Raw genomic sequence first — 27,653 nt, forward strand, 5'->3', positions numbered from 1 at the left:
ATTACCATCCTATGTTTCTTGGAGCTGCCTGTAATCTCCTTACATATTTGCTCCTCAATTTCCTCCTGACTATTTGGGGGGCCTATCGTACAATCAGTCATCTCCCTGCTTATTTCTCAGTTCTACACATACAGGCTCAGTGGGCAAACACTTGGATATATCCCCTTTCAGTACTGCCGTGATGTTCTCCCCAATTAAAGACACAACTTCTCCTAGTCCTCCGCTCACCTCCTGTTTGAGCTTTTCGATAGCATCTGTACCCTACATGTATAGAAATCTGTTGTTACGCCAGAAGCATTCATCATCACACGTGTTAGCAGTAACAAACACCAAGCTATAAGCCTAACCCGCAACACAGCTGCCCACTCCAAGACAACTCGATATGCACAAAGAAAATCTTGCATTTATGTAGTAATTGTCACTACTACCGGATGTCTTAAAGTACTTTCGGCCAATGAAATACAATTGTCATTGCCCTTCAGAAGTAATGTCGGAAATAACGCACAATGTCCTTCAAGCAACCAGCCAAAACCATAGAACAGAACACACAATAAATGCCAACAATTTGCAAGGTCATGCTGAGGGTGAAAGAAAATTCAACAGTTGTATCGCAAAGTTGCACCAAACAGTGTTACTGAGGACAATAACAGGGGAATTATTCCTAAATTTGTCCCCGTCTTGTTATTACTTCATGAACCAGTGCAAATAATCTGTTGTCAGATTGATTGGCCGTGCTAAATTGACATTAGTGTCAAAGGGACTAGTTTGGGTAAGTGTACGCTTGGTGTTTTGAGGATAAGGCCTGGGTGGGATTGTGGTCAGCACAAATTTGATGGGCTGAATGGCCTCCTTCTGCGCTCTGATTCTATATATTGATATACAGTGAAAAGTATTGTTTCTTGCACAGACAAAGCACATTGTACACAGAGAAGGAAAGGGGAGAGTGCAGAATATAGTGTTGCAGTCATAGCTTAGAGAAAGATCAGCTTAATATATGATGGGTCCATTCAAAATCTGACAGCAGTGGGGAAGAAGCTGTTCTTCAGTCGGTTGGTATGTGACCTCAGACTTCTGTATCCTTTTCCTGATGGAAGAAGGTGGAAGAAAGAATGTCCAGGGTGCGTAGGATCCTTGATTATGCTGGCCGCTTTGCCGAGGCAGCGGGAAGTATAGACAGAATCAATGGATGAGATGCTGGTTTGTGAGATGGATTGGGCTACAATCCTTTGTAGTTTTTTGTGGTCTTGGTCAGAGCAGGAGCCATACCAAACTGTGATACAACCAAAAAGAATGCTTTCTTAACACAGCTCTATGCTAAATTTCATCTACCACTTGTCTGCCATTAGCACCAGCCTGTTTATGTCCACATGATGTTTTTCACTATCCTCCACACAGTCCACAATACCTCCCAAGTTTTACGCCTTCAACAAATTTTGAAGTTGCGTCTTGCACACCCAAGCCAAGGTTATTAATCATCAATGTACATCCATCTGCGTAAGAGAGATATACAAATCCACTGAAAGTGGCATAGCTTCTGTGGTGCATGTTGGCTGAATGTTGAGGAGACCAATCCGTGAGAGGCTGGTTCTAAAAGGACCCCATGATATACCTCCTTCCAATCTGAAAAAGGACCGTTCACAACTACTCGCTGTTTCCTCTCTCACAGCCAATTTTAAATCCGTGCTGCTGCTGTCCCTTTTATTCCATGGGTTCTACTCCCTTTGCAACACCCTCATTCATTCCGCAATCACCCCCAACATCTCCTCCCTCTCCCATGACACATTCCTGTAAAAGTGTAAGGGATACAGCACCTTTTTTTTAAAAACATCTTGCTTTCCCATTGTCCAGGGTCACAAACATTCTCCTGGTGAATTGACAATAAACTTGTATTTTCAGTTTACCATAAGCATAACCTGCTAATGAGGAGGGGGGAGGTGGGTGGGGGGGTCACCCCTGCACTAAGAGATCATAGCATCATAAAATTGTAGAATCCCTGTAGTGCAGAAAAGAGGCCATTTGGCCCATCAAACCTGCACTGACAACAATCCTGCCCAGAACCTATCCCTGTAAGCTCTACTCTGCTAGTCTCCCAACACTAAGTTAAACTTTAACTTTCGGACAAAAGGAACAATTTTGCAAGGTCTCCTCAACCTCACCCACACATCTTTGGACCAGACGGAGACTGGCTGACTGCTTTGTGGAACATTCTTTGTTCAGTCTGCAGGCGTGACCTCCCTTCAGGTTGTATTTCATTTTACTTCTCCCCCTCACTCTCACTCTGACCTCTCTCCCCATAGGCTCTCACACTGTTCCCATGAAACTTGACAAAACGCTCTAAGAACTTGTGATTAATCTCTGGTTTTAAATATCTACAGCATCCCAGCATTCAGTCCTATCTGCAGCAATTTCAGATCATCAACAGTGATTTTATAATTCCCATTTACTCTTCCTGTTCCTGTGTATTATACGCCTTGTTCCATTATCAATGTTCCAGTGAAGCTCCAGGCAAACTAGAGGAACAGCATCTCATCTTCTGGTGAGGCACTTTACAGCCTTCTGGTCTTAACATCGAATTGAACAACTTCAGATGATTAGCTGTACTGGCATGTAGCACAGTGGTTAGCACTGTTGCTTCACAGTGCCAGGGACCCAGGTTTGATTCCCAGCTTGGATCACTGTCTGTGTGGAGTCTGCACATTCTCCCTGTGTGTGGGTTTCCTCTGGGTGCTCGGTTTCCTCCCACAATCTGAAAGATGTGCTGGTTGGAGTGCATTGATCCCAACAGGCACTGGACTGTGGTGACTAGGTGAACTTCACAATAACTTCATTGCAATATTAATGTAAGTCTTACCTGTGACTAAAAAAGAAACTTTACTTTCACCATGGGCCCTTTGTTTTAATCTTATTAAATTTTTAACTGTTCGTTAACTTTTATTTCTTTATTGTCTTTATTTTTCCTTTCTCCTATTTTACCCCTCTTTCCTGATCTTTTCTCCCCCTTTGCTTCTCCTTTCCCCTGATTTCTCAATTTTACCCCTCTCCCACCTATCTCCCCTCTTTGCGCACCCCCCCCCCCCCCCCCCCCCCCCCCCCCCAATCTTCATCTGTCACAGTTTACCCCCTGATTTCAACTTCTCTGCCGTTTGGCCATTCACACCTTCCATTCTCTCGGTGCCATTATCAGCCTCTCCCCTGGTTTCTGTGGCTATGACTCATCTTTCATTCCCTCCCACTTTCTATGCCTTTTACCTTTGACAAAGGGCCATCTGGATTCTTTTCTCTCCTTACAGATGCTGCCAGACCTGCTGAGATTTTCCAGCATTTTCTCTTTTGGTTTCAGATTCCAGCATCCACAGTAATTTGCTTTTATCCATTCCTAACTCCTTTTTGGTTGCACTGTTATCCCTTCCTTCATTTCCACCCGATTTAGAGATCCTCCTCATTCTTCTCACCCTCCCTCTCTCCTCTCCTCTCCTTTCCTTCATACTTGTTTTAAACCTATTCAGTTAACTCTCTCTCTCTCTCGTGCTCTCTCTCTCTCTCTCTCTCTCTCTCTCTGTCTCCCCCACCTCCACAGTTCTGACAGAAGGTCGTTAACCTGAACTGTTAACGCTTGCTGTCTCCGCAGGTGCCAGCCTAGCAGCACTTTGCTTTTATTACACACTTAACACCTCATGGCAAATTCCTGTGCCACAGTTTGTCTGCTGCCGGCCATGGAACTGTGCGTTGTACACAGCAGCCTTTCTATTTTTTTAATTAAAAAAAGATTATGTTGTCAAATAATGCTCTTGTGATTGAATGTTTGAGTTCTGTTGTGAGACACCAGTGATTAGAAGGGCATTGGCCTTGATGTACTTGATGTGAGGCTTTGTGTCCAGAACAGCGGCATTGTAGAATTTCTCAACGGTTAACGTCTGTTTAACAGTTGGAAGGGCTTAAATCTGCTCAAATGTTCTTGGGACGAATTTAAAAATGCAAATTCCAAGCCTTTGGCCACAAAATGATACAAAAGATACAGCACGGTGACACAGTGGTTTGCACCAGGGATCTGGCTTGGGTCACTGTCTGTGTGGAGGTTGCACATTCTCGTTGTGTCTACGTGGGTTTTGTCCGGGTGCTCCAGTTTCCTCCCACAGTCTGAAAGACATGCTGGTCAGGTGGATTGGATTGGCTGTGCTAAATTCTCCCTCAGTGTGTCCAAATAGGCACTGGAGTATGGCGACTAGGAGATTTTCACTGTAACTTCATTGCAGTGTAAGCCTACTTGTGACACTAATAAATAAACTTTAAGTTGTATTCATAAAATTATAGAATCCTTACAGTGCAGGAGATGCTTGCTCGCAAGAACTGTCACTTCTCAAAATTTTATTTGTAGATTCCCTGAAGTGCAGAAGCTATTCTGTCAAGCCTGCACCGACCACAATCCCACCCAGACCCTAACCCTGTAACCCCATGCATTTACCCTGCTGGTCTCCCGACACTGAAAGACGATTTAGCATGGCCAATCCATCTAACCCTCACAGCTTTGGAGTGTGGGAGGAAACCGGAGCAGCTGGAGGAAACCCATGCAGACATGGGGAGAATGTCTGTGTGGAGTCTGCACAGTCACCTGAGGCCAGGATCAAATCTGGGTCCCTGGCGCTGTGAGGCAGCAGTGTTAACCACTGTGCCACCATGCCGCCCCACTCCTTTTGGTGAAGCAGATAGTTTTTGATCTGTGCTGTCTGTAGATTAGCAGGCATTAACATTCCGTGTATGCTTACATTGATGTTATGGTGAGGGTTGTGTTCGTACAAACATTGCAGGCATTACATTTGCATTACTACTTAGTTCCATCCATTGTAGCAAATTTTCTTTATTCAAGTTTGAAGTGGAACTGGCTTTTTTATGAAGTATTTACAGCGTTCAAATCATTACGTATCGTATCATATTGTGTCTGAGTGGAATGACAGTGTTACACTCGCACGGATTTTCCATTGTTTTGTTCGCACCAGGCAGAGAGAGTAAGTGCATCAATCCTTGCTGTGCTGCATGCAACGGACTGAATGTGATCGTTTACTAATGAACGTTGCCAACAAGGCAACATGGCACAAGCAACAAGTTGCACCATAACAAATCATTATTTAGAGCTGTTTGAGTCAGAAATACTTTAAGTAGCAACACATAGCGCTAGACAAAATAAAGTTGTTGAGCTTCTGAGTTTGCAGTTGTGAAAGAATAACCAAAAGATCATTCTGTTTACCAATTCAGAGGCAGAATTCAGCTTGCCTTAGTTTTTGAATCCGATTTGTTCAAGGGTGGCACGATGGTTAGCACTGCTGCTTCACAGCGCCGGGGACCCAGGTTCAATTCCCGGCTTGGGTCACTGTCTGTGTGGAGTCTTCACGTTTTCCTCGTTTGATTTGAGTGAAAAGTGTTGTTTCTTGTGCGCTCTGCAAAGCATACCATTCATAGTGAAGAAAAAGAGAGGGTGCAGAATGTAGTGTTAGTCATAGCTAGGTTCTAGAGAGGGATCAACTTAATGCACGGTAAGTCCATTCAAAAGTGGGTTTTCTCTGGGTGCTCTGGTTTCCTTCCACAGTTCAAACATGTCTGGGTTCAGTTGATTGGTCATGATAAGTTGCCCCTTAGTATCAGGGGGACGAGCAGGATAAATATGCGGGGTTACAGGGATAGGGCCTGGGTGGGATTGTGGTCGGTGTGGCCTCCTTCTGCACTGTAAGATTTGATGATTCCATTCTAAGTTGGGTAGCGTTTAATTTGCTGCAGAGAAAGGGATTGTGCGAGAGCCAGACGGTTAAATTGTTCTTCATTGGATCAAAGAACATCTCTAAGAAATGAGTGAGGAGTTTGGAGAGGGCGGAACAGTGGCACAGTGGTTAGCACTGCTGCCTCAGTGCCAGGGACCAGTCTTGATTCCAACCTCAGGTCACTGCCTGAGTGGAGTTCTCGTGTCTGCATGGGTTTCCTCTGGGTGCTCCGATTTCCTCCCACAGTCTGAAAGATGTGTGGGTTAGGTGCATTGACCATGCTAAATTGCCCCTTACTGTCAGGGGAAACTAGCTAGGATTAATTGGTGGGATTTTGGGGATAGGGCCTGGGTGGGATTGTGATTGGTGCAAACTCGATGGGCTGAATGACCTCCTTCTGTACTATCGGATTCCATGATATTCTGGAGAGAGCAGAATGGGAATAAACAGGTAGAGTTTGTGCCTCAGCTTTTCAGTTCTGACACTGTGTGGTATCATTCCAATATTAGACTTGTACACCACTAATATTTTTAAATTGGAGTACTGAGCCTTTGAAGAGCAGTGACGTCTAAATCTTAACGAGATATGTAAATAGATTCAGATGGCAAGTGGAAAATATTCACATATGGTCTGGCTGTTTCTCCACATGGTGTCAGGAAGAAAGGTGAGCCTGGCCCAAACAAGCCTAATTTTCAATGGTTATTGATTATTTCCATCTGCCTCTGCGAGTTCCAATCTCAAAATGGAGCCTCGCTTTCCTGGTAGCCTGGTTCACAAGAATTGCTTATTTGGGCACAGTTCACGTCAGGTCAGCATTATACACCGTTAGAGTGCTCTGACCTGTATGTCCTAGTCAGTGAAGCTATGCCCGTGTAGGATTCTAAATGGATTTGATCTCTTTGCTGACAGATGATGCGTTAAAGGGCATGTGACTGATTGCATGATATGTTTCCAAAACCTTGTGCATGAGAGATACAGTGAATTCATTTTTGGCATATGTTATGCTTGCCAGCAATATTCGGCCTATTTGACACATTCCCTGGAGCTTTCGATGAATGCATCTTGTGCTTCTTTTTAGCTCTAACTTCTTGCTCTGCAAACATGGAGAGAGTGCATAATAATAAGGAATCTGTTGTCTGGCACATCGCCAGCCAGCATGTTCGTGATGCATAGTCCTTGCCATGCTGTATTGCGAGTATGATAAATTGGAGCAAGGGATAGTACTTGGTGAGGAAAGGGCAACTTCAGAGAATATCTTCATATTTGGAAATCTAGCAATGATGTCGTCTTTGAGTCATAGAAGATTTTGGTGATTATCCCCAGAATTACAGAGAAATGCTAACATGGAAACAGGGCTGGTCACTCCTCCCATGATATGTAACCATGATAACAGCAGTCCTCAGTCTATGACCCTGCACAGTGGTTAGCACTGCTGCCCTATAGCGCCAGGTACCTGGGTTCGTTTCCCGGCTTGGGTCACTGTCTGTGTAGAGTTTGCACGTTCTCCCCGTGTCTGCCTGGGTTTCCTCTGGTTTCCTCCCACAGTCTGAAAAACATGCTGGTTTAGTGCATTGAGCCGAACAGGTGCCCGAGTGTGGCGACTTGTGGAATTTCACAGTAACTTCATTGTAGTGTTTATATAAGCCTTACTTGTGACTAATAAACTTTTAGTTAGCAAATCCTTTTCTCCTTTCCCTTTTCTGTAATCATCTATAGCTTGAGTAGGGAGAGGCAATGGCCTAGTATTATTACCACTAGGCTATTAATCCAGAATCTCAGCTGATGTTCTGGGACACCGGGTTCGAATCCCGCCATGGCAGATAGTTTTTATTGAATTCAAATTCCACTATCTGGAATTAAGAATCTACTGATGACCATGAAACCATTGTCAATTGTCGGAAAAACCCATCTGGTTCACTGATGTCCTTTAGGGAAGGTCTGCCTTACATATGACTCCAGAGCCACAGCAATGTGGTTGACTCTCAACTGCCCTCCAAGGGCAACTAGGCATGGGCAATAAATGCTGGCCAACCAGTAATGCACATGTTCCACGAATGAATTAATAAAAAAAGCGAACGCTTCAATCTCCCCCCTCTCGTATGTCACCAAGCCTCCTGCATTCCAATTACAGTTATTGGTTTTAAAAATTGGAATGTTTAGCCACATACTTATGCGCTGTCAGAATACTCGCATTCCCACCTTGGAGGCCCAAGCAAGCTCCCAATCTGGGTTCACCATGTGGTATTGAGGGAGGCCTCATCTTTTGCTGGGGATATGAAGCACTCTGCTGTCTTGGGTGCCTGTACGAAGGTCCCATGGCAATATCTGGAAGAGGGGTAGGGAAATTCTTTCTGCTATTTTGCCTACTAATTGTCCTGCAGGTGACATCACTAATACAGATTACATAACCATTATGTGATCAATGCTTTTGGGACCTGTAATGACTTCAGTCAGGCCATTCACAAAGAGTGATCTGAACTCGAAACGAAGGCTCTTTTCTCTCCTTACAGGTGCTGCCAGACCTCGTGAGTTTTTCCAGCATTTTCTCTTGGTATCAAGCCATTGAGGTTGGCCGATTGGAGGATGAACTCCCTGATTAAGGCTCCAATTGATAGGCCAATCAGGGAGAATTTGTCTTCTATTTAACCGGGTGCGTCAGTTCCTCTGACACACCTGGGGGTAGACTGCTAACACTCTGTGTACTGCTGTTAAAGTTTGTAAATAAAGGGATTTTGATGGAGGTACTTATGCCTCCACAGACTTATTACAGAACCTTGCTGTGCTGGCTTTCCTAAATTATGCCTTTCATTGCCCGTCAGAAGTAGTTAATTGGCTGTAACATTGGGATATCCTCTGGCCATGAAAGATGTGATATCAGTGATGGGCAAGCTTGGCTAGTGAGTGGATAGTGCGAGTTGCCCTCCTTCATCTGTGGGCTTTAAGATCGAAATCGGACTTGTTCACTAACCGTGATGCCATGAATAAGTTTAAATACGTTTAATACACAGTAAATATTTCATAACAAATTGCAGTTTTGAATTTAAATTGGTGCCCTTTTCCAAATTGTGTTAGTGATTAGCACATTACATTAATAACTGCGATGAAATCACTGTGAAAATCTCCTAGTCGTCACACTCTGGTGCCTGTTCAGGTACACTGTGGGAAAATTTAGCACGGCCAATGCACCTGAGCAGCACGTCTTTCAGACTGGGAGGAAACCCACGCAGACATGGGGAGAATGTGCAAACTGCATACAGACAGTGACCCATGCTGGGAATAGACCAGGTCAACCTAGTCGCCACACTCTGGCGCCTATTCGGGTATACTGAAGGAGAATTAGCATGGCCAGTGCATCTAACCATGTTTTTCGGACTGCGGAAGGAAACCGGAGCGCTCGGCTTGCATTTATGTAGTACAGTGGTCTGCCTCTCAGTGCCAGGGACCGGGTTCAATTCCCAGCTTGGGTCATCATCCGTGCGACATTTGCACATCTTCCCTGTCTCTGCATGGGTTTCCTTCACGTGCTCTGGTTTCCTTCCATAGTCTGAAAAATGTGCTGATTAAGTGCATTGGCTGTGCTAAATTCTCCCTCAGTGTACCTGAACTGGCACCGGAGTGTGGTGACTGGGGCAACTTCACAGTAATTTCATTGTAATGTAAGCTTACTTGTGACACTAATAAATAAACTTTACTTTAAGCAGTTCCCCTTTGCAGTAACATGTCTGTGTATTTGCAAGCCTATGGATGCTGCATCCACCTCATTTTTTTCTTCCATCATCCCTGCAACTCCTCAAAGCATGCTTGATGTCAAATTCAGCTGAATTGTTGATGGTCCACAATTAAAAAAATAACAGCAGAAGGATGTAGTCTAACCCTGATTACGCGAGCTTTCCAATTGATCTGCTGGCAATTCAAGTAGAAATCTGACTTGTAACTGTGAATTCCTGACCCATTGTACAGCATGCAGTGCTACAGTGAGTTAAGAAAGCCCACCAATGCCTCTACTTTCTCAGAAGACTAAGGAAATTGGGCATGTTTGCTATGACTCTCTCCAACTTTTACAGATGAGCCATACAAAGCATTCTTTCTGGTTGTATCACAGCTTGGCATGGCTGTTGCTGTAATCAAGACTGCAAGAAACTACAGAAGGTTGTGAATGTAGCCCAGTCCATCACTCAAACCAGCCTCCCATCCATTTACTCCATCTACACTTCCCACTGCCTTGGAATAACAGCCAGCCTGATCAAGGACCCCATGAGCTCTGGACATTCTCTTTCCCGCCACCTTCGGTTGGGAAAAAGATACAACCAGCTGACTCGAGAACAGCTTCTTCCCTGCTGCTGTTATCCCTACAGTGCAGAAGGAGGCTATCCGGCCCATTGAGTTTGCACTGATCACGATCCCACCTAGGCCTTATTCCTGTAACCCCATATGTTCATCCTACTAATCCCTTGACACTAGGCCAATTTAGCATGGCCAATCAACCTAACCTGCATATCTTTGGAATGTCAGAGGAAACCGGAACACCTAGAGGAAATCCATGCGGACACGGAGAACGTGCAAACTCCACACAGACAGTGACCCAAGCCAGGAATTGAACCCAGGTCCCTGGAGCTGTGAGGCAGCAGTGCTAACCAGCATGCTGCCCATTTTGAATGGACTACCTTGCATTAAGTTGATCTTTCTCTACACCCTAGCTGTGACCGTAAAACACTACGTTCTGCACCCTCTCCTTTTCTTCTCCCTTCCTTGTCTGTATAGCCCACATGAAACACTTTATACTAATACATGTGACAGTAATAAATCAAATTAAATAACCTTTGAGCATGAGCCTTCCCTGGTCAGTGGCATTATTGTGAGACACTTAAAATTGCTAATGAAATTTCTGTTTCTTTAATGTGAGTGCTTAGTACAGCCGGGGAGAAATGATTTTATTGGGATCAGCATCCTTTGTGTTATTGCTGCAGGGAAGAAACACCGGGCAGAACTCCAGGGACAGTGAGGACATTCAGCAATCAAAATTAAGCACTTAAATTTGGCAATTACTCCAGTGGGTTGCTGTTTTATTTGAACAGGAATTATTGACAGGAAGTGATATCCTTAATACAGAGAAGCACTGATAGAATAGCCTCTTGGCTAGCATCAAGTTTTATTATTGATTTTTAGAATACTGGGTTTAAATCTCACTGTCGTAATGTTGTGTGCATTGCCTTTATTGTCACTTTACTTGATGCACTACTGAAAGAATATAAGAGGTAATTTATTGCTAGCCAGGGTGGCACAGTGGTTAACACTGCTGCCTCACAGCAACATGGCACCCGGCTTCAATTCTGGTCTCAGGTCACTGTCTGTGTGGAGTTTGAACATTCTTCCTGTATCTGCTTGGGTTTCCTCCCACGGTCCAAAGATGTGCGGCTTTGGTTGAGTGGCCATGCTAAATTGACCCTAATGTCAGGAGGATTAGTGGGGCAAATATGAGGTTAGGGCCTGGATGGGATTGTGGTCAGTGCTGACTTGATGGGCTTAATAGCCTCCTCCTGCACTGTAGGGATTCCATGATTCTGAGATTAGATAGTTTGCAGTCATGTTGAGGCTTCAATGCTGCATTGTCATTGGGTTTTAACCCGTCGTTATTGTGGTTGCTGAGCTATTCCTCATGGTACGTCACTGATTTGCTTTCCTTCAGCACTCACAACCAGGCAGATATTACCCCCTTATTGTTCAGTTAAGTGGTTTGCACTGCTGCCTCACAACACCAGGGACCCAGATTCAATTCCTAGCTCAGGTTGCTGTCTGTGCAGAGTTTGCACATTCTCCCTGTGCCTACGTTGGGTTTCCTCCAGTTGCTCCGGTTTCCTCCCACAGTCGGAAAGAGTGTTGGTTAGGTGCTTTGGCCGTGCTAAATTCTCCTCAGTGCACCCAAACAGGTGCCAGTGTGTGGCAACTAGGAGATTTTCACAGTAACTTGATTGTGCTGTTAATGTAAGTCTACTTGTGACACTAAGAAATAAACTTAAACTTAAAGATGCAGACGTTTAATTCAGCATAAGTAAGTTGGTTCCAGTAAATGACTTCAAGACAATGCAAGTAAATGACGGAGCATCTCATCTCTCTCGAAGCACCCCAAAGTGCTGTATCCACTGTATTCCTTTTGAAGTTCTCCCATTTCTTATGTGAGACATGCAACAAAGTTGCACAAACGAATCATGGACTCCTTATAGAGGAGAAGAGGCCATTCAGCCCAATGAATTTGCACCCACTCTGACAAAGTAACTCACCCAGGCCTTCTGTCTTGCCCTATGGACAAGCCCTCGGTATACACAGGAGCTGATCAGATGAGGAGGATTGCAAGAGGCACCTACAGATGCTGAAAGACGCCCTCATAAGAACAGGATACAGCGCTCGACTCATCGATACGCGACAGCTAAAAACCACACCGACCTCCTCAGAAGACAAACACGGGACACGGCGGACAGAGTACCCTTCTTTGTCCAATACTTCCACGGAGTAGAGAAGCTACAGCATCTTCTCCAGAGCCTTCAACATGTCATCGATGAAGACGAACATCTCTCCAAGGCTATCCCCACACCCCCACTTCTTGTCTTCAAACAACTGCACAACCTCAAACAGACCATCGTTCACAGCAAACTACCCAGCCTTCAGGAGAACAGTGACCACGACACCACACAACCCTGCCACAGCAACGTCTGCAAGACATGCTGGATCATCAACACAGATGCCATCATCTCGTGAGAACACCATCCACCAGGTACACGGTACATACACTTGCAACTCTACCTGACATGCTGCAGGAAAGGATGTCCCAAGACGTGATACATTGTGGAGACCATGCAGACGCTACAACAATGGATGAGTGAACACCACTTGACAATCACCAGGCAAGAGTGTTCTCTTCCTGTTGGGGAGCACTTAAGCAGTCACAGGCATTCGGCCTCTGAACTTCTGGTAAGTGTTCTCCAAGGCAGCCTTCATGACACGACAACGCAGAGTCGCTGAGCAGAGACTGATAGCTGAGTTCGATGCACATGAGGGTGGCCTCAACCGGGATCTTGGGTTCGTGTCTCACTATCTGTAACCCCCATGACTTGCCTGGGATTGCAAAATCTCACTAACTGTCCTGTCTGGAGACAATACACATCTTTTTAACCTGTGCTTAACCCTCTCTCCACTTGTATTGTCTGTACCTTGATTACTTGTAAAGACTCGCATTCCAACCATTATTTTGTAAATTGAGTTTGTGTCTTTATATGCCCTGTTTATGAACAGAACTCTCACTCACCTGATGAAGGAGCAGCGCTCTGAAAGCTAGTGGCATTTGCTACCAAATAAACCTGCTGGACTTTAACCTGGTGTTGTGAGACTTCTCACTGTGTTGAAATGCCAGCCTATACTTCTCGAGTAAGACATGAACCTTCAACATGGTGAATCAGAGACAAGAATGCGGCTGAATAAACAAAGTCTGCCGCTTGAAGCAACACATTGACTTGAAATGTACTGAACATAAGAACATAAGAAGATAACTGCACCATTTCTCAGCGCAGACTTTTCCCAGTCTATTGTTAGATTGCTAAAACATGCTGCAGTTAGTCATTAATGCACAACTTTCTTTATCCGCAAATTTCATCTTGCCTTTACTATCGATCGATAACATATATTCCCAGTAATGAGACAAATCCTTTGTTACCCTGGATCTGAATCCAGTTTCTATTTGAACCATTTGTTCAGACCCTGAGCATTTTGGTGCCTTAACTTCCTGAAGTTTTTATATCCAGTTCATTGAACTTCCAATCCAGCCCTGACCCAGCTGCAACTTGTATTTGTTATTGATTTTGTCATAGTTTCTATTTTTGTCATGCCTCCAGTTTCTCAGTTTTGTTTCTTGCGTTCTGCACATTGAACACATTTAACTTTGGGTTTCCTTGCTTTGAAAGTATTTTCCCTTTTTCTCGCCTCTCCATCCTGGTTTCTTCTTGTAAACTTTCCTGTTATGTTTAACCTCACATCTTCTTAATAGCCATACACCAAATTGCCTACTCTAATCTCCTTCTGCCACCCCTACTTTTTTTTTCCAGATTTAATTAATCTCCCTCTGAGAATATTGATCCTTTGGTTAATTGCAAATTGACCCATACTCTATTTAACTCATGTCAATCCTAAATGGCTTTTTGGCTGAGATCAAGCATCAGAAACACAAAGAATCCCTACAGTGCAAAAAGAAGCCATTTGGCCCATTTGAGTCTACACTGACAACAAGCCCATCCCAGACCCTGTCCCCACAACCCCACACATTTACCCAGCTAATCCCTCTAACCTATACATCCTGGGACACTAAAACACAATTTGGCATGGCCAATCCATCTAACCTGCACATCTTTGGAGCATGGGAAGAAACCGGAGTACCTGGAGGAAACCCACACAGACACAGGGAGAATGCACAGTCTCTGCACAGACAGTGACCCAAGCTGGGAATCGAACCGGGGTCCCTGGCGCTGTGAGGCAGCAGTGCTAACCACAGTGCCACCCAGATCAAGCCCAAGATGGATGTAATGCCCTTTCTTGTCAGCTTGGATCTTGTTTGCCTCTCTTGTAGGGATCATGAATTGGATTCAGTTCAAATTTAGATTTTGGAGCAAGCCAGGAGATGGAGTCATGTCTGCCTGGCCCACTCTGAGTATTAGCTTTTAAACTTCAAGAATGGAGTAAAAATTAAAACTGGCCCCATCCCCGCTCCAGCTTGCATTTACTGTGGCAGAGTGGTTAGCACTGCTACCTCACAGCGCCAGGGATCCAAATTCAATTCCAGCTTCGGGTCACTGTCTGTATGGAGTCTGCACATTCTCCCTGGTGTCTGCTTGGGTTTCCTCTGGGTGCCCCAATTTCCTCCACAGTCCAAAAGACATGCTGATTAGGTGCATTGGCCATGCTAAATTCTTCCTCAGTGTCCCCAAACAGGTGAATCTAGTGTAGAAACTGGGGGATTTTCACAGTAATGTCATTGCAGTGTTAATGTGAGCCTACTTGTGACACTGAAAAATACAGAAGTCATGCAAGATGGCTCTGGAGCGAGGCAATGTCTTGTGAGCTGTTCCCGGCATACCCTCTAATTCGATCTTTTAACTCTTGTTCCATGCTCTTATGTTTTGCACTCTCTCCTCGCCTTGTCTCATATGTAATCTATGAAAGGTATGCTTTGTCTGCCTAGTGCACAAGAAACTATACTTTTCACTGTAACCCAGTACACAGAATCCTACAGTGCAGAAGGACATCATTCGACCCATCAAGTCTGCACTGACCACAATCCCATCCATGCTCTCTCCACATAACGCCATGCGTTTTACCCTAGCTAGTCCCCCTGACACTAAGGGGCAATTTTAGCATGGCCATCCACCTAACCCGCACATCTTGGGAGTGTGAGAGGAAACTGGAGTACCGAGGGGACACGGGAAGAATGTGCAGACTCAGCACCGACAGTAACCCAAGCTGGGAATTGAACCCAGGTCCCTGGCGCTGTAAGATAGCAGTGCTAACCACTGTATCACCATGCCACCCTACATGTGACAGTAATAAATCAAATATCTGAATATTTTGCCCTGGCTAGGGCAAGGCTCTTCTCACAATCCTGAAATTGTGGAACTTAATTCTTGCTTAACTCATGTAGGTCATGAATCAGAATCTTCCTTATGTTTAGTGCTGAAAAAGTCACACATCAAAGCTTTCTCCTTGCACTATATCCCGACATTCGCAAGAATGTAAAGCAACAATTTACTCTTCATGAGATTACTTTGCTTGTCCAGATTACATAAATGGCCAAGTATCGGGCTGAGAGTTCCTCTTTTGTACAGTAAATAACAGTAAAGAACTCAGTCCTGTTCTTTTTTTCAGACTATACTTCAGATAAGTCAGTGATGCTTTGCCAGAATTGAATCATTCTCCTGTGCAGTGCTTTGCGAGCGTGCACAACTCAGATTAACTTCCTGAACAAGAATTCGAAACCCCTCGAATAATAGGCCCAACTTGTGTAGCAGCACTGTGATAGAAATGTTTTCTGTGCGTGGATCTGGTGGTCACTCTTTTAAAAGCTCAAAGCTAGTTGAGCTTTGTTAGCATGGACAAGGTGGTTAAGCTTTCCCACAGGAGTTGGACCTTGAGCAGTGATAAATAGACACTTGTCCTTGGAATATTTACGCTGGGCTGCCCCAGGGAAGTGTGATAGCGAGATGGTTTCTCATGGCTGCTGTGCTGTAGAGCGACATTCTCTTTGCTGATTTTGCTGCTGTCAACAGCCGTTCATGAGAGTAACTCAAAACCTCTTGCAGGGTGTTTGGAGTGAATACAAATGTGAGCTTTGGGAGTGAATGCATGTGACTGATTGGAGCAAGTGCAGTCATGCATTGAAAGTAGATAGTGTGTACAACTGGGAGAAAAGTAGTGGCAGGGTATTTGAAAAGTACACGATTCAGGGCATGTGAAAGGGAGAAGAGATGAAGTTCCAATAAATCAATGTGGAACAAGAAGGCAAGGGCATGGCCTAGGCAAGACTTGAATTGCAAGGGAAAGTGTGCGGCACAGTGGTTAGCACTGCTGCCCCACAGAGCCAGGGACCCGGGTTCAATTCCCAGCTGAGGTGACTGTGTGGAGTCTGCATGCTCTCCCCCGTGTCTGTGTAGATGTCCTCCGGGTGCTCTGGTTTTTCCCCTCAGTCTGAAAGATGTGCAGGTCAGTTGAAATGGTCATGCTGACTTGCCTCTTTGTGTCCCGAGGTGTATAGGTTAGATAAGTTAATGGAGTAAATATGTGGGGTTACATGGATAATGTGTGGGTGAGTGGCTCTGTTCGTGAGTCGATGGAGACTTAATGGGCTGATTGGCTTCATTCTGCACTGTTGTGATTCTGGTTATTCGGTGCTTGGTTGAAGTCATTAGGTTACATTTTAGCTTTGAAGCAATTTTTAAAAGCAGCATCGAGGCCTTTTGGCTAAGAGGCAAATGAGATCAAAGCTTGGAGGGGGAGCTGTGCCTACTCCAATCAGCTTGGATCATGTAGATCAAGCCCAAGACAGGAGGTGAGAGCCCTGTCTTGTCAGCTTGGATCGGGAATGTCTCAACTTGTTGAGACTCTAAATTGGACTTGATTTGATTGAATTGGAATAAAAAAACAAAAAAAAATGTGGAGATGGCTTGATGAAGTAATATCATTCAGTTGATATATTTCAGTTGAATTCTGTTGCTTCAGTTGATGTACGAATGGTAACATTTCTGCTGTTTGTTTCACAATTGCTATTTGTGTTTACCACACTTGATTTGTACAGTCTAAATTTTATACAGCTAAATTCTAAGACTAAGAGTTATATTCATTTAATTAAATCCTCTGATGTAAACCTAAACCTAATAAATATTTTGTGCTTCGTATAATATTTTTACAGATTTCCTGGCTTATAATTACGTAGAGAGGGACATTTTGATTCTATTTGTGTCTTCACAGTTGTATTCAATTTTTTTAAACTCCAGTCAGTGAGGTTTTATTAAACTGACACCATCAACTCAATCAATGACCTCAATCAGGGCAGCGTAACTTTTTTTTACATTTAAAACCTGTCAGTTCAGCTTGGCATATAACTCGACTCTCGTATGTATGTGGATTGAGAGCCACATGAGGATTTGAGTCGTAATTTATAATATTTGAGTTCAGTATTGAGGGTAGGTTATTTTTTAAAGTTTATTTATTAGTCACAAGTAAGGTTTACATTAACACTGCAATGAAGTTACTGTGAAATTCCCCTAGTCTTCACATTCTGGCACCTGTTTGGGTCAATGCACCCTAACCAGCACGTCTTTCCGACTGTGGGAGGGAACCAGAGCACCCGGAGGAAACCAATGCAGACACAGGGAGAACTTGCAAACTCCATGCAGACAGTGAGCCAAGCCGGGTATCGCACCCGGGTCCCTGGCGCTGAGAGGCAGCAGTGCTAACGACTATGCTAATGTGCCACCTTCTTTTCCCTCAACCAGTGTCATCATAAAGATGAACTGATAATTTACATCATTACTGTGTGTGGGATGTGGCTAATGGAAGATTGTCATCTTAATACTTCTAGCACTCCAGAAAATGTATGTGGAGCATTTGAGATGTTTGATATAAAACACTTTATAAATGCAGATTTTCTTTGTGAAAACACTCGGTCAACACTTTTTAACCGCGCATGTGATTCTTGAAAACTCCAGTTCATGTCTCATACATCATGTTTAGTGTGTATTGGGCATTTCGTGCAAATCTGGTGGAGTATGTTCGGAACTAAATTCTCCTGTTGCCTAGAGATTCATACTTGTCTGATGGTACATTCTGAAAACTGTCCAATGCAACTGTCAACTGCAATGAGGTTATTGTGAAAATCCCTCAGTCGCCACAGTCCGGCGCCTGTTCGGGTACATCGAAGGAGAATTTAGCACGACCAATACACCAAACCAGCGTGTCTCTCCGACTGTGGGAGGAAACGGAGCACTTGGAGGAAACCCATGCAGACGTGGGGAGAACATACAGACTCCGCGCAGTGACCCAAGCCGGGAATCAAACCTGGGTCCCTGGCACTGTGAGGCAGCAGTGCTAACCGCCATGCCGCCTTAGGTAGGCTAACACTCAAAGTTACTGATTACTATCTTGCACCAGGAAACAAGCATGCAATCAACTGTTTTCTGACCCATTTAATATTGCGATTGATCTTTGAAATGTAGGTTGAGGATTTTGCTCGTAGTTTTGTCTTGACTGTGGAGTGCTTTTCCCAATGCAAATGCTAAATTGTAACACTCGCCCCAAATTTCACATTGAACATTGGGAGTACAGCTAATGTCAATTGGAGAGGACTTCATTCTCCAGTTGAGAGGAGTTGACATGCACCAATCAATTGTCAATGCATTACAGGTTGAGCACCCTGAATCCGAAACTCTCGGGGCTATACGCATTTCGGATTTCAGATCATTTTGATTTTTGGACATAGTATGTACAAACTCAGTTTGCAATAGCCTAAAACTAGGCTAGCTATTGTTGAAGATAAATGAAGTGGCCTGTAAGTATAGATGTTTTGCTGAATAATAAATACAGAGTGCCAGTAATCAGTTTCTTTTTGACACATTCATAAAAACTGCAAGGGACAGAGTGCAAACAATGGAACTTCCTGCACTAGAGGTCGATGAGGTTCAAAAAAGGTACAGCTTTTGGATGTGTTCAGTTTTTGGATTTATGGAGAAAAGATCTGTGCTATAAATTGGTTTTGAATAAATGGTTAAAGTTAATTTGAAGTTTATTTATTGTCACAAGTCAGCTTATGTTAACACTACAGTGATGTTTCTGTGAAAATAATGGGGCATTCAACTGATAGAGTCATAGAGGTTAACAGCATGGAAATAGGCCCTTCGGCCCAACTTGTCCATGCTGCCCAGTTTTTAACCACAAAGCTAATCTGAGTTGCCTACGTTTGGCCTGTATGTCTCTATTCCCATTGTACCCATGTAACTGTGTGAATGTTTCTTAAAAGACAAAATTGTGCTTGCTTCTACTACTGTCTTTGGCAGCTCGTTTCAGACACTCACCATCCTCTGTGTGAAAACATTGCCCGTCTGGACCCTTTTGTTTCACTCCACTCTCACCTTAAACCTGTGCCCTCTAGTTTTAGACTCCCCTACCTTTGGGAAAAGGTATTGACTATCAAGCTGATCTATGTCCTACGTTGTTTTATAGACCTCTATAAGATCATCCCTAAGCCTCCTGTGCTCCAGGGAGAAAAGACCCAGCTATCCAGCCCCTCCTTACAGCTCAAACCATCAAGTCCCGGTAGCATTGTAATAAATATTTTCTGCACTCTTTCTTATTTAATAATATCCATTCTATAATAGGGTGTTCAAACTGTACACAATATTCCAAGTGTAGCCTTACCAATGTCTTGTACAACTTTGTAAGAAGTCTCACAACACCAGGTGAATTTGGTAGCACAAACCACTGCTCCTTCGTCAGGTAAGTGGGATTTGTGTTCACAAACAGTGCATATAAAGACACAACTCAATTTACAAAATAATGGTTGGAATGCAAGTCTTTACAGGTAATCAAGTCTTCAAGATACAGGCAACGTGAGTGGAGAGAGGATTAAGCACAGGTTAAAGAGATGTATATTGTCTCCAGCCAGGAGAGTTAGTGAGATTTTGCAAGCCCAGGCACCCTGTTTGTGAACTGAAATCCCACTCGCCTGACAAAGGAGCAGCACTCCGAAAGCTAGTGGCTTGTGCTATCAGATAAGTCTGTTGGACTTTAACCTCATGTTGTGAGACGTCTTACTGTGTTTATCCCCAGTCCAATGCTGACATCTCCACATCATTGTTCAACTTCAACAAGACGTCCCAACTCCTGTATTCAGTGTTCTGACCAATGAAACCAAGCATGTCAAATGCTGCCTTCACCACTCTCCACCTGTAACTTGACTTTCAAGGAGTCTCGATATATTCTAGGACAGTCGTTCAAAGAAATTCAAATTTGCGTAACTCTAGCAGGGCAATGTGTAATTGTGATTCTCCATCACACGTACTGATTTAGGGAGGGGGACTTTGTCTAACTTTTTAGTCATTTGTGGGAGATGGATGTCACTGGCTGGCCAGCATTTATTGCCCATCCCTAGTTGCCCATTGTTGTGGTTCATGAGTCATGTAGGCCAGACCGGATAAAGACAGCAGATTTCCTTCCCTAAAGGATCTTTCTGGTTCCTTTGGGGAAGGAAATGATTTCATGGTCATTAGTAGATTCTTAATTCCAGATATTTTATATTGAATTCAAATTCCACCATCTGTCGTGGCAGGATTCGAACTGGATCCCCAGAACATTAGCTGAGTTTTTGGATTAACAGTCTAGTGCTAATACCACTAGGCCTTCACCTCCACTCTATCGTCACTCATACTGATTATTGTGAAGTTTTAGCTAGAGGTGATTGGATCTGAATGCTGTTCTTGAAACTCCAGCTTTGCAGTTCATGTCTCCAAATGACCTACACCTCCCATTTGCCACCACAGCCAAACAGAATGTGGCATTCACCTTGAAGTGCTGCTGTTACAGTGGAAATAGTATAATTATTTAAATTGGGGTGGGAAGAAAGGTCATGCCTAGATTTGATTTACTGTTGTCATATGTATTAGCATACAGTGAAAAGCATTGTTTCTTGCGCACTGTACAGACAAAGCATACTATTCATTGAGAAGGAAAGGAGAGAGTGCAGAATGTAGTGTTACAGTCATAGCTAGGGTGTCGAAAAAGATCAACTTAGTGCGAGGTAGGTCCATTCAGAAGTCTGATGGCAGCAGCAAAGAAGCTGTTCTTGAGTCAGTTGGAATGTGACCTCAGACTTTTGTATCTTTTATCCCCCGACTGAAGAAGTTGGAAGAGAGAATGTCCGGGGTGCGTAGGGTCCTTAATTATGCTGGCTGTTTTCTGAGGCAGTGGGAAGTGTAGCGAGTCAGTGGATGGGAGGTTGGTTTGAGTGATGGATTGGTCTCTATTGACAACCTTTTGCAGTTTCTTGGGGTCTGGGGCAGAACAGGAGCCATACCAAGCTGAGATATAACCAGAAAGGATGCTTTCTGTAGTGCATCTGTAAAAGTTGGTGAGAGTCGTAGCTGATGTGCCAAATTTCTATTACTTACGTGGCGAAAAACTGCAGCAGGCGACGGTGCAGAGGGACCTTGGGGTCCTTGTGCATGAGTCGCAAAAGCCCAGCCTGCAGGTGCAGCAGGTGGTCAGGAAGGTGAATGGGATGCTGGCCTTCATAGCGAGGGGGATTGAACATAAAAGTAGGGAGGTCTTGCTGCAGCTGTATAGGGCACTAGTGAGGCTGCAGCTGGAGTACTGTGTGCAGTTTTGGTCGCTGCACTTATGCAAGGATATTTTGGCCTTGGAGGGAGTGCAAAGGAGGTTTACTAGGCTGATTCCGGAGTTGAGGGGGGTTGAGCTATGAGGAGAGGCTGAATAAACTAGGCTTGTACTCGTTAGAGTTTAGAAGAATGAGGGGAGATCTCATTGAGACGTATAAGATGATGAATGGGATGGATAGGATAGAGGTGGAGAGACTCTTCCCGCTCAGAAAGGACAGTAGGACTAGGGGGCGCAACCTCAAGGTAAAGGGGGGGGGGGGGGACGGTTTAGAACGGAGTTGAGGAGGAACTTCTTCACTCAAAGGGTGGTGAATCTCTGGAATTCTCTGCCCGTTGAAGTGGTGGAGACCGCCTCGCTAAATATTTTTAAGACGTGGGTTGATGGGTTTTTGATAAGTGAGGGGATTAAGGGTTATGGGGAGAGGGCGGGAATGTGGAACTGAGCCACGACAGATCAGCCATGATCTTATTGAATGGCGGGGCAAGCTCGAAGGGCTAGATGGCCTCTCCTGCTCCTATTTCTTATGTTCTTCTGAGGAAGTAGAGGTGTTGGTGGGCTTTCTTAACTATAACGTCAGTGTGGGGGGACCAGGACGGGTTGTTGGTGATCTGGACACCTAAAGACTAGTGTGAAAGTTTCAGGTTTCTGTAGCATTCTTGCCTTTAGCCCCTAGCTGCTGAATGAACTGAAATCCAGTGTCGCCGTGTGGTAAGTATTCTTCAGCCTGCTGAATGAACGGGAATTATCTCTGAGGGACGATGTCGTGAGAGACGTTGTGAAGATTAAACCTCTGTTTTCCCCCTGCAGGTGTAGACCCTTCTTTTCAAATTGAGTCCCGGCTCCCAGGACCTATCCAGCCTTCGCCATTTTCCTCCTCTGTCGCTTTTGTGGCAGCGACCAGGCAGCCCAAATCCCGAGCCTCTAATTCCAGGGATGAACGCTATCGATCGGGTAAGTCATGCGGTGGAGGTGAAGATGGAGTTTCGTTGTCATAGAATGCATCTCTTACCATCAAAAAAAGCTGTGTTGCAAGGAGTTTTATTGATCCAAGAATTACTTGCATTGAGAAAGTGTCTTGCATTCTAAATCCTATCGCAGGCCATTATTCTCAATTGTCCTGTATCAGTTCTTACAGCAATCACTCTTTGGACCATTAAAGTAGAATAGTCTGGTGAATCCGGTCTACATTAACAAACTAGCAGGATATTCCCCATTCCGTACTCCCCTTTCCTGGGATTCGGAAAGGTGGTCTTTAGTACTTCCCGTGACATTTCTGTTGGGGCAATACAAGAAGAAAATGATCTGCTAAACATTCTGTCCTATATCTTTTGATTTGATTTATTGTTGTTGCATGTATTAGTGTACAGTGAAAAGTATTGTTTCTTGTGTGCTACACAGACAAAGCATACTGTTCATAGAGAATGAAAGAAGAGGGTGCAGAATGTAGTGTTGCAGTTAAAACTAGGGTATAGAGAAAGATGAACTCTCTCATCTTTGGAGGAACTAAAGACATTCTTGCCATATTGTGAGTTGACTGACAGATTTGCCACACAAGCAGACTTCACCCGTGTCCAAAGATGTGTAGGTTACGTTGATTAGCGATGGTGAAAATGCACGGTGTCATGGGGATAGGGCGGAGGGGAGGGCCTTGGTGGGATGTTCTTTCGGAGAGCTGATGGGCCAAATGGCCTAATTCTGCTCCTATATCACTGGGCTGGAAGACCTCTTTCTGCACTGCACAGATTCTATGATTCTGAGTCCTCTCACCACCACGCTGTTGTGTTCCTCTGCAAAGAACATGCTAACCCTTAAAGGAAAGAGACGTGTGTTTTGTGTCATTGTGTCAATGGCTGCAATCATTGTAATGGCCATTGTTAGAAGGAGAACCAGACAATGAGGCTAGGCCTTTAGGGAGAGATGTTGTAAGCACCTACTTACAAGTGATAGTGGAAATAAGGACCTCTCTCCCTTGAACTGTTGTGAGCCAATCAAATAAAAATTTCAAAACCGGAGTTTGATTCTATGATTCTATTGGGCCAAGTGGTGACAGGGATTAGGTGGAAGTTAAGGTGTTTCTAAGGTGTTGGTGCAGACTCAATGGGCCGAAGGGCCTCTTCTGCACTGTATGATTCTATAAATTGATAGATTTGGTTTATTAACCAAAAACACCAGGACCGGTGTGTGGAGTTAAGGCACAGATCAATCGAAATTTACTTGTGTAGCGGAGCAGGCTTGTGGAAGTGGATGACCTCCTGTTATCTCTATGAATGTTCATGACATCTTTCAGTCAGTCTGCAGCGATTCTCCATTGTTCTGGCTGGTGGAGATGAGTGTTCACTTCCAAATCCGAGGTCGTGACTCCGAGATCATGCTTTGTGCTACTTCTTCCCTGACCATGGAGATACTTGTATTGAAGGTTTTTAGGGTTGGACAGCGAGAGGACATTTCCACTTTTCTTCTTGCTCTGCCTCTTTTCATTCATCTCATGTCCAATCCTTGTTGCCCCTTGTGGTGCCTTGCCCTTGTGTTGTGGCTTGTGTCTTCTTGTCCCCTGGAACTTCTCCCTTTTTATTGTTCATGTTAGCCTTTTCTTGTGTGGGGTGGTGTGCGTGCATGCATTGAGGGGCTCAGGCAGAGGGTCAATGGTGCCTCGGTCATACTCAAAACAGTTTGAAAGGGAGCAATGTGAAACAGCTAATCAGATCCTGGAATTCGTTGCAGTTGACTTTAAGGGAAGGAGGCATTCCACAGTAATCTGCCAAGTCTGTTAATGGATAACATGACAACAGAAGATCAGTGGGAGGTTGTTTGAAAAACATGTTACAGAATCAGTTTACATCCCTTAAGGGATCAGAGCTCTACCTGCCAAAAAATACAGCCATGGGCAGGTTGGAGGTAAGAGACAATAACAAAATACAGAAGAAGCATGCAGAGAATCGTGCAGATGTTGGCGACTCAAAGAAATACTAAGGACGTTGAAGGGTGACAAAACAGTGAGCAAGAACTATGACAGAGTTTGGAAAAATTTGTAAAAGGTGTTGATTTGATTTATTATTGTCACATGTGTTAACATACAGTGAAAAGTATTGTTTCTTGCACACTATACAGACAAAGCATACCGCTTGTAGAGTACATAGGAAGAAGGAAAGGAGAGAGTGCAGAATGTAGTGTTACAGTCATAGCTAGGGTGTGGAGAAAGAGCAACTTAATGTGAGCTAGGTCCATTTAGAAGTCTGACAACAGCAGGGAAGAAGCTGTTCTTGAGTAAGTTGGTACGTGACCCCAGACTTTTGTACCTTTTTCCCGACGGAAGAAGGTGCCGGAGGGGTGTGTGGGGTCCTTCATTATGCTGGCTGTTTTTCTGAAGCAGCAAGAAGTGTAGACAGTGTCAATGGATGGGAGGCTGGTTTGTGTGACAGACTGAGCTACATTCACAACCCTTTGTAGTTTCTTGAAATGAACACACAAGTGTTTTCAGTTATATTCAGCAAAAGAGGGTAATGAAGAGCAACACGGGCTCATAAAAGTTGGTAAGTGTGAAGTCAGTGAAAATAACGAAGTGGCAGACATGCTGAATAACAATTTTGCTCAGTGTTTCCACTGGAGGTGAAGATCAGTGTGCTGTAAATCCCAAGGGGAGTAATACTGGAGCAGGAACAGTGAGTCACCAAAATTCACACAAGCAAAGTACAGTAATGAAAATAGTACATTGCTAGGGGTGACAAATCCCCACAATTAGTTGGTTTCTGGTGGGTGGCACAATGGCACTGCTGCTTCACAGCGCCAGGGACCTGGGTATGATTCCAGCCTCGGGTCACTGTCTGTGTGGAGTTTGCACGTTCTCCCTGTCTCTATGTGGGTTTCCTCCAGGTGCTCCATTGTCCTCCCACAAGCCAAAGATGTGCAGGTCAAGCTGATCAGCCATGCTAAATTTCATCTTAGTGTCCAAAGTTGTGCAAATTAGATGGATTGGCCCTGCTAAATTGTCTCATAGTTTCCAAAGATTTGTAGGTTCGGTGGATTGGCCATGCTAAATTGCTCCTTCATGTCCAAACGTGTCGGTTTGGTGGATTTGCCATGTTAAATTGTCCCTTAGTGTCCAAAACTGAAGGGAATAGATAGAGTTAACAGTGAGAGACTGCTCCCTAGACTGGGTACGAACACGAGAGGTCATCATTTAAGGGTGAGGGGGGAGAGGTATAATTTGGAGGTGAGAAGAAGGTTCTTTATGCAGAGAGTTGTGGGGGTCTGGAATGCGCTACCGAGTAGGGTGGTGGAGGCAGGAACGTTGGACTCGTTTAAGATGCAGTTAGATAGGCACATGAGTGAAACGAGAATGGAGGGATATGGTAGGGGCTATTAAATAGGGTTAAACCTCGGGAGACACCGGAAGGGCAGGCTCTTGGAAGTCCAGGAGTGGCCTAGTACTTCATGTCAGTGTGTGTGCTTGATCCTGGACCGGTAGACGGGCGCCGCAACAGCTCAGTGACTAGCACTGCTGGCTGTGCAGACACATGGATTTGGGCCTGTGTCTGTGGGAGTTTGCGCATTCTCCCTGTGGTTGCGTGGGTTTCCTCCGGTTTCCTCCCACACCCCAAAGATGTGCTCTTAGGCTAATCGGTTTTTACCAAATTGACACTATTTCTTCCCTGAATCTGACTGAGTAGGGTTCCATTCGTAGACATGCAGGGTAGAATAGGTGTAGGGTGATGCGGCGGCGCGGGCTCGTTGGGCCGAAGGGCCTGTTTCCCGTGCTGGGTTGTTCTTTGTTCTTTGTTTAACATGTGTAGGTTAGGGGATTAGTGGGATAATTGCATGGGGGCTACGGGGATAGGGTGAGCCTGGGTAACGTGCTTTTTCGCAGGATCAGTGGAAACTTGATGGGCCAGATGACCACTTTCTGCACTGTAGGAGTTCTGTGATGTCCCAGATTTGACAGGGAGTTGGTGAGAACAGCGAACCACAGAGCCCCTACAGTGTAGGAGGAGGCCATTTGGTCCATTGATTCTGGACCAAATCTCCGAAAGAGCCTCTTACCCAGCCCCTCTCACGTTTCAGTGAAGGAAAATGAGAGCATTGGCCTTGAGAGTATATCATAGATTTATCAGAATGATATCTGGGCTCCAAAGGTTAATTTGCGAGGTGATATAAACTACAGTCATATCTCCTGGAATATAGAAGGTTAAGGGTTGGTTTAATTAAGATTTTTAAGTTATTAAGGAGGGCAGATAAGGAGAAACTATCTCTGCTGGGCATTGAGTGTTAAAATTCAAGCCACGTTTTTTAGGAATGATTCTATGAAAGACCTCTCTATGCGGGATGTATTGGAAATTTGGCTTTCTCTTCTGTAATGAGTGATTGCTGCTGAATCAGTTATTAATGTGAAATGAATGACTTCCAAAAGCCTGAAGGAATTTGGGAAAAGGGATCTGGAGTCAGGTTTCTTATCAACTGTCATCTCATTGTATGGCAGGTGTAATCAGCTCAGGAGGAAGAGGATTATAGCTGTGTTTCCTACACTGTCCTTTCAAGCCTTTCAGCGATCAGCACTGCTGCCTCACAGCACCAGTAACCCGACTTTGATTCTGGTCTTGGGTCACTGCCTGTGTGGAGGTTGCACGTCTTCCCTGTGTCTGTGTGGGTTTTCATCGGGTGCTCCAGTTTCCTCACACAGTCCAAAGCCGTGCAGGTTAGGTTGATTGGCCACGCTAAATTGACCCGAGTGTCGGGGGATTAGCATCGTAAATATGTGGGGTTATGGGGATAGGACCTGGGTGGGATTTTGGTCATTGTAAACTTGATGGGCTGAATGGCCTCCTTCTGCACTTTGAGGATTCTATGATTCATTTGCAGCGCAGGTAAAAGCACTGGTTAGAAACAGAATAAATCTCCCCTGCTGTGTCCCATAAAACTTTCCAAGGTTAGGGCAACACTTGATGGATGTGAGTAATTCTCATGTAGTTGATTCCATTGAACTAT

The 27,653-nt window shown here is 44.5% G+C and overlaps 1 protein-coding gene across 1 annotated transcript in view; it reads left to right on the top strand.

Annotated features, from left to right (window-relative positions):
- LOC145349945 (disco-interacting protein 2 homolog A-like) overlaps nt 1–27,653 on the top strand; it is a 254,103-nt gene that overhangs the window by 98,470 nt on the left and 127,980 nt on the right. The window contains exon 3 of the mRNA XM_080198649.1: nt 22,482–22,625. Within this exon, the coding sequence (XP_080054775.1) occupies nt 22,482–22,625 (144 nt within the window). The remainder of the gene's footprint in view (nt 1–22,481; nt 22,626–27,653) is intronic.

This window comes from Carcharhinus amblyrhynchos, chromosome 11 (assembly GCF_965287045.1).
Source record: "Carcharhinus amblyrhynchos chromosome 11, sCarAmb.v2.hapA, whole genome shotgun sequence".
NCBI classification, from domain to species: Eukaryota; Metazoa; Chordata; class Chondrichthyes; order Carcharhiniformes; family Carcharhinidae; genus Carcharhinus; species Carcharhinus amblyrhynchos.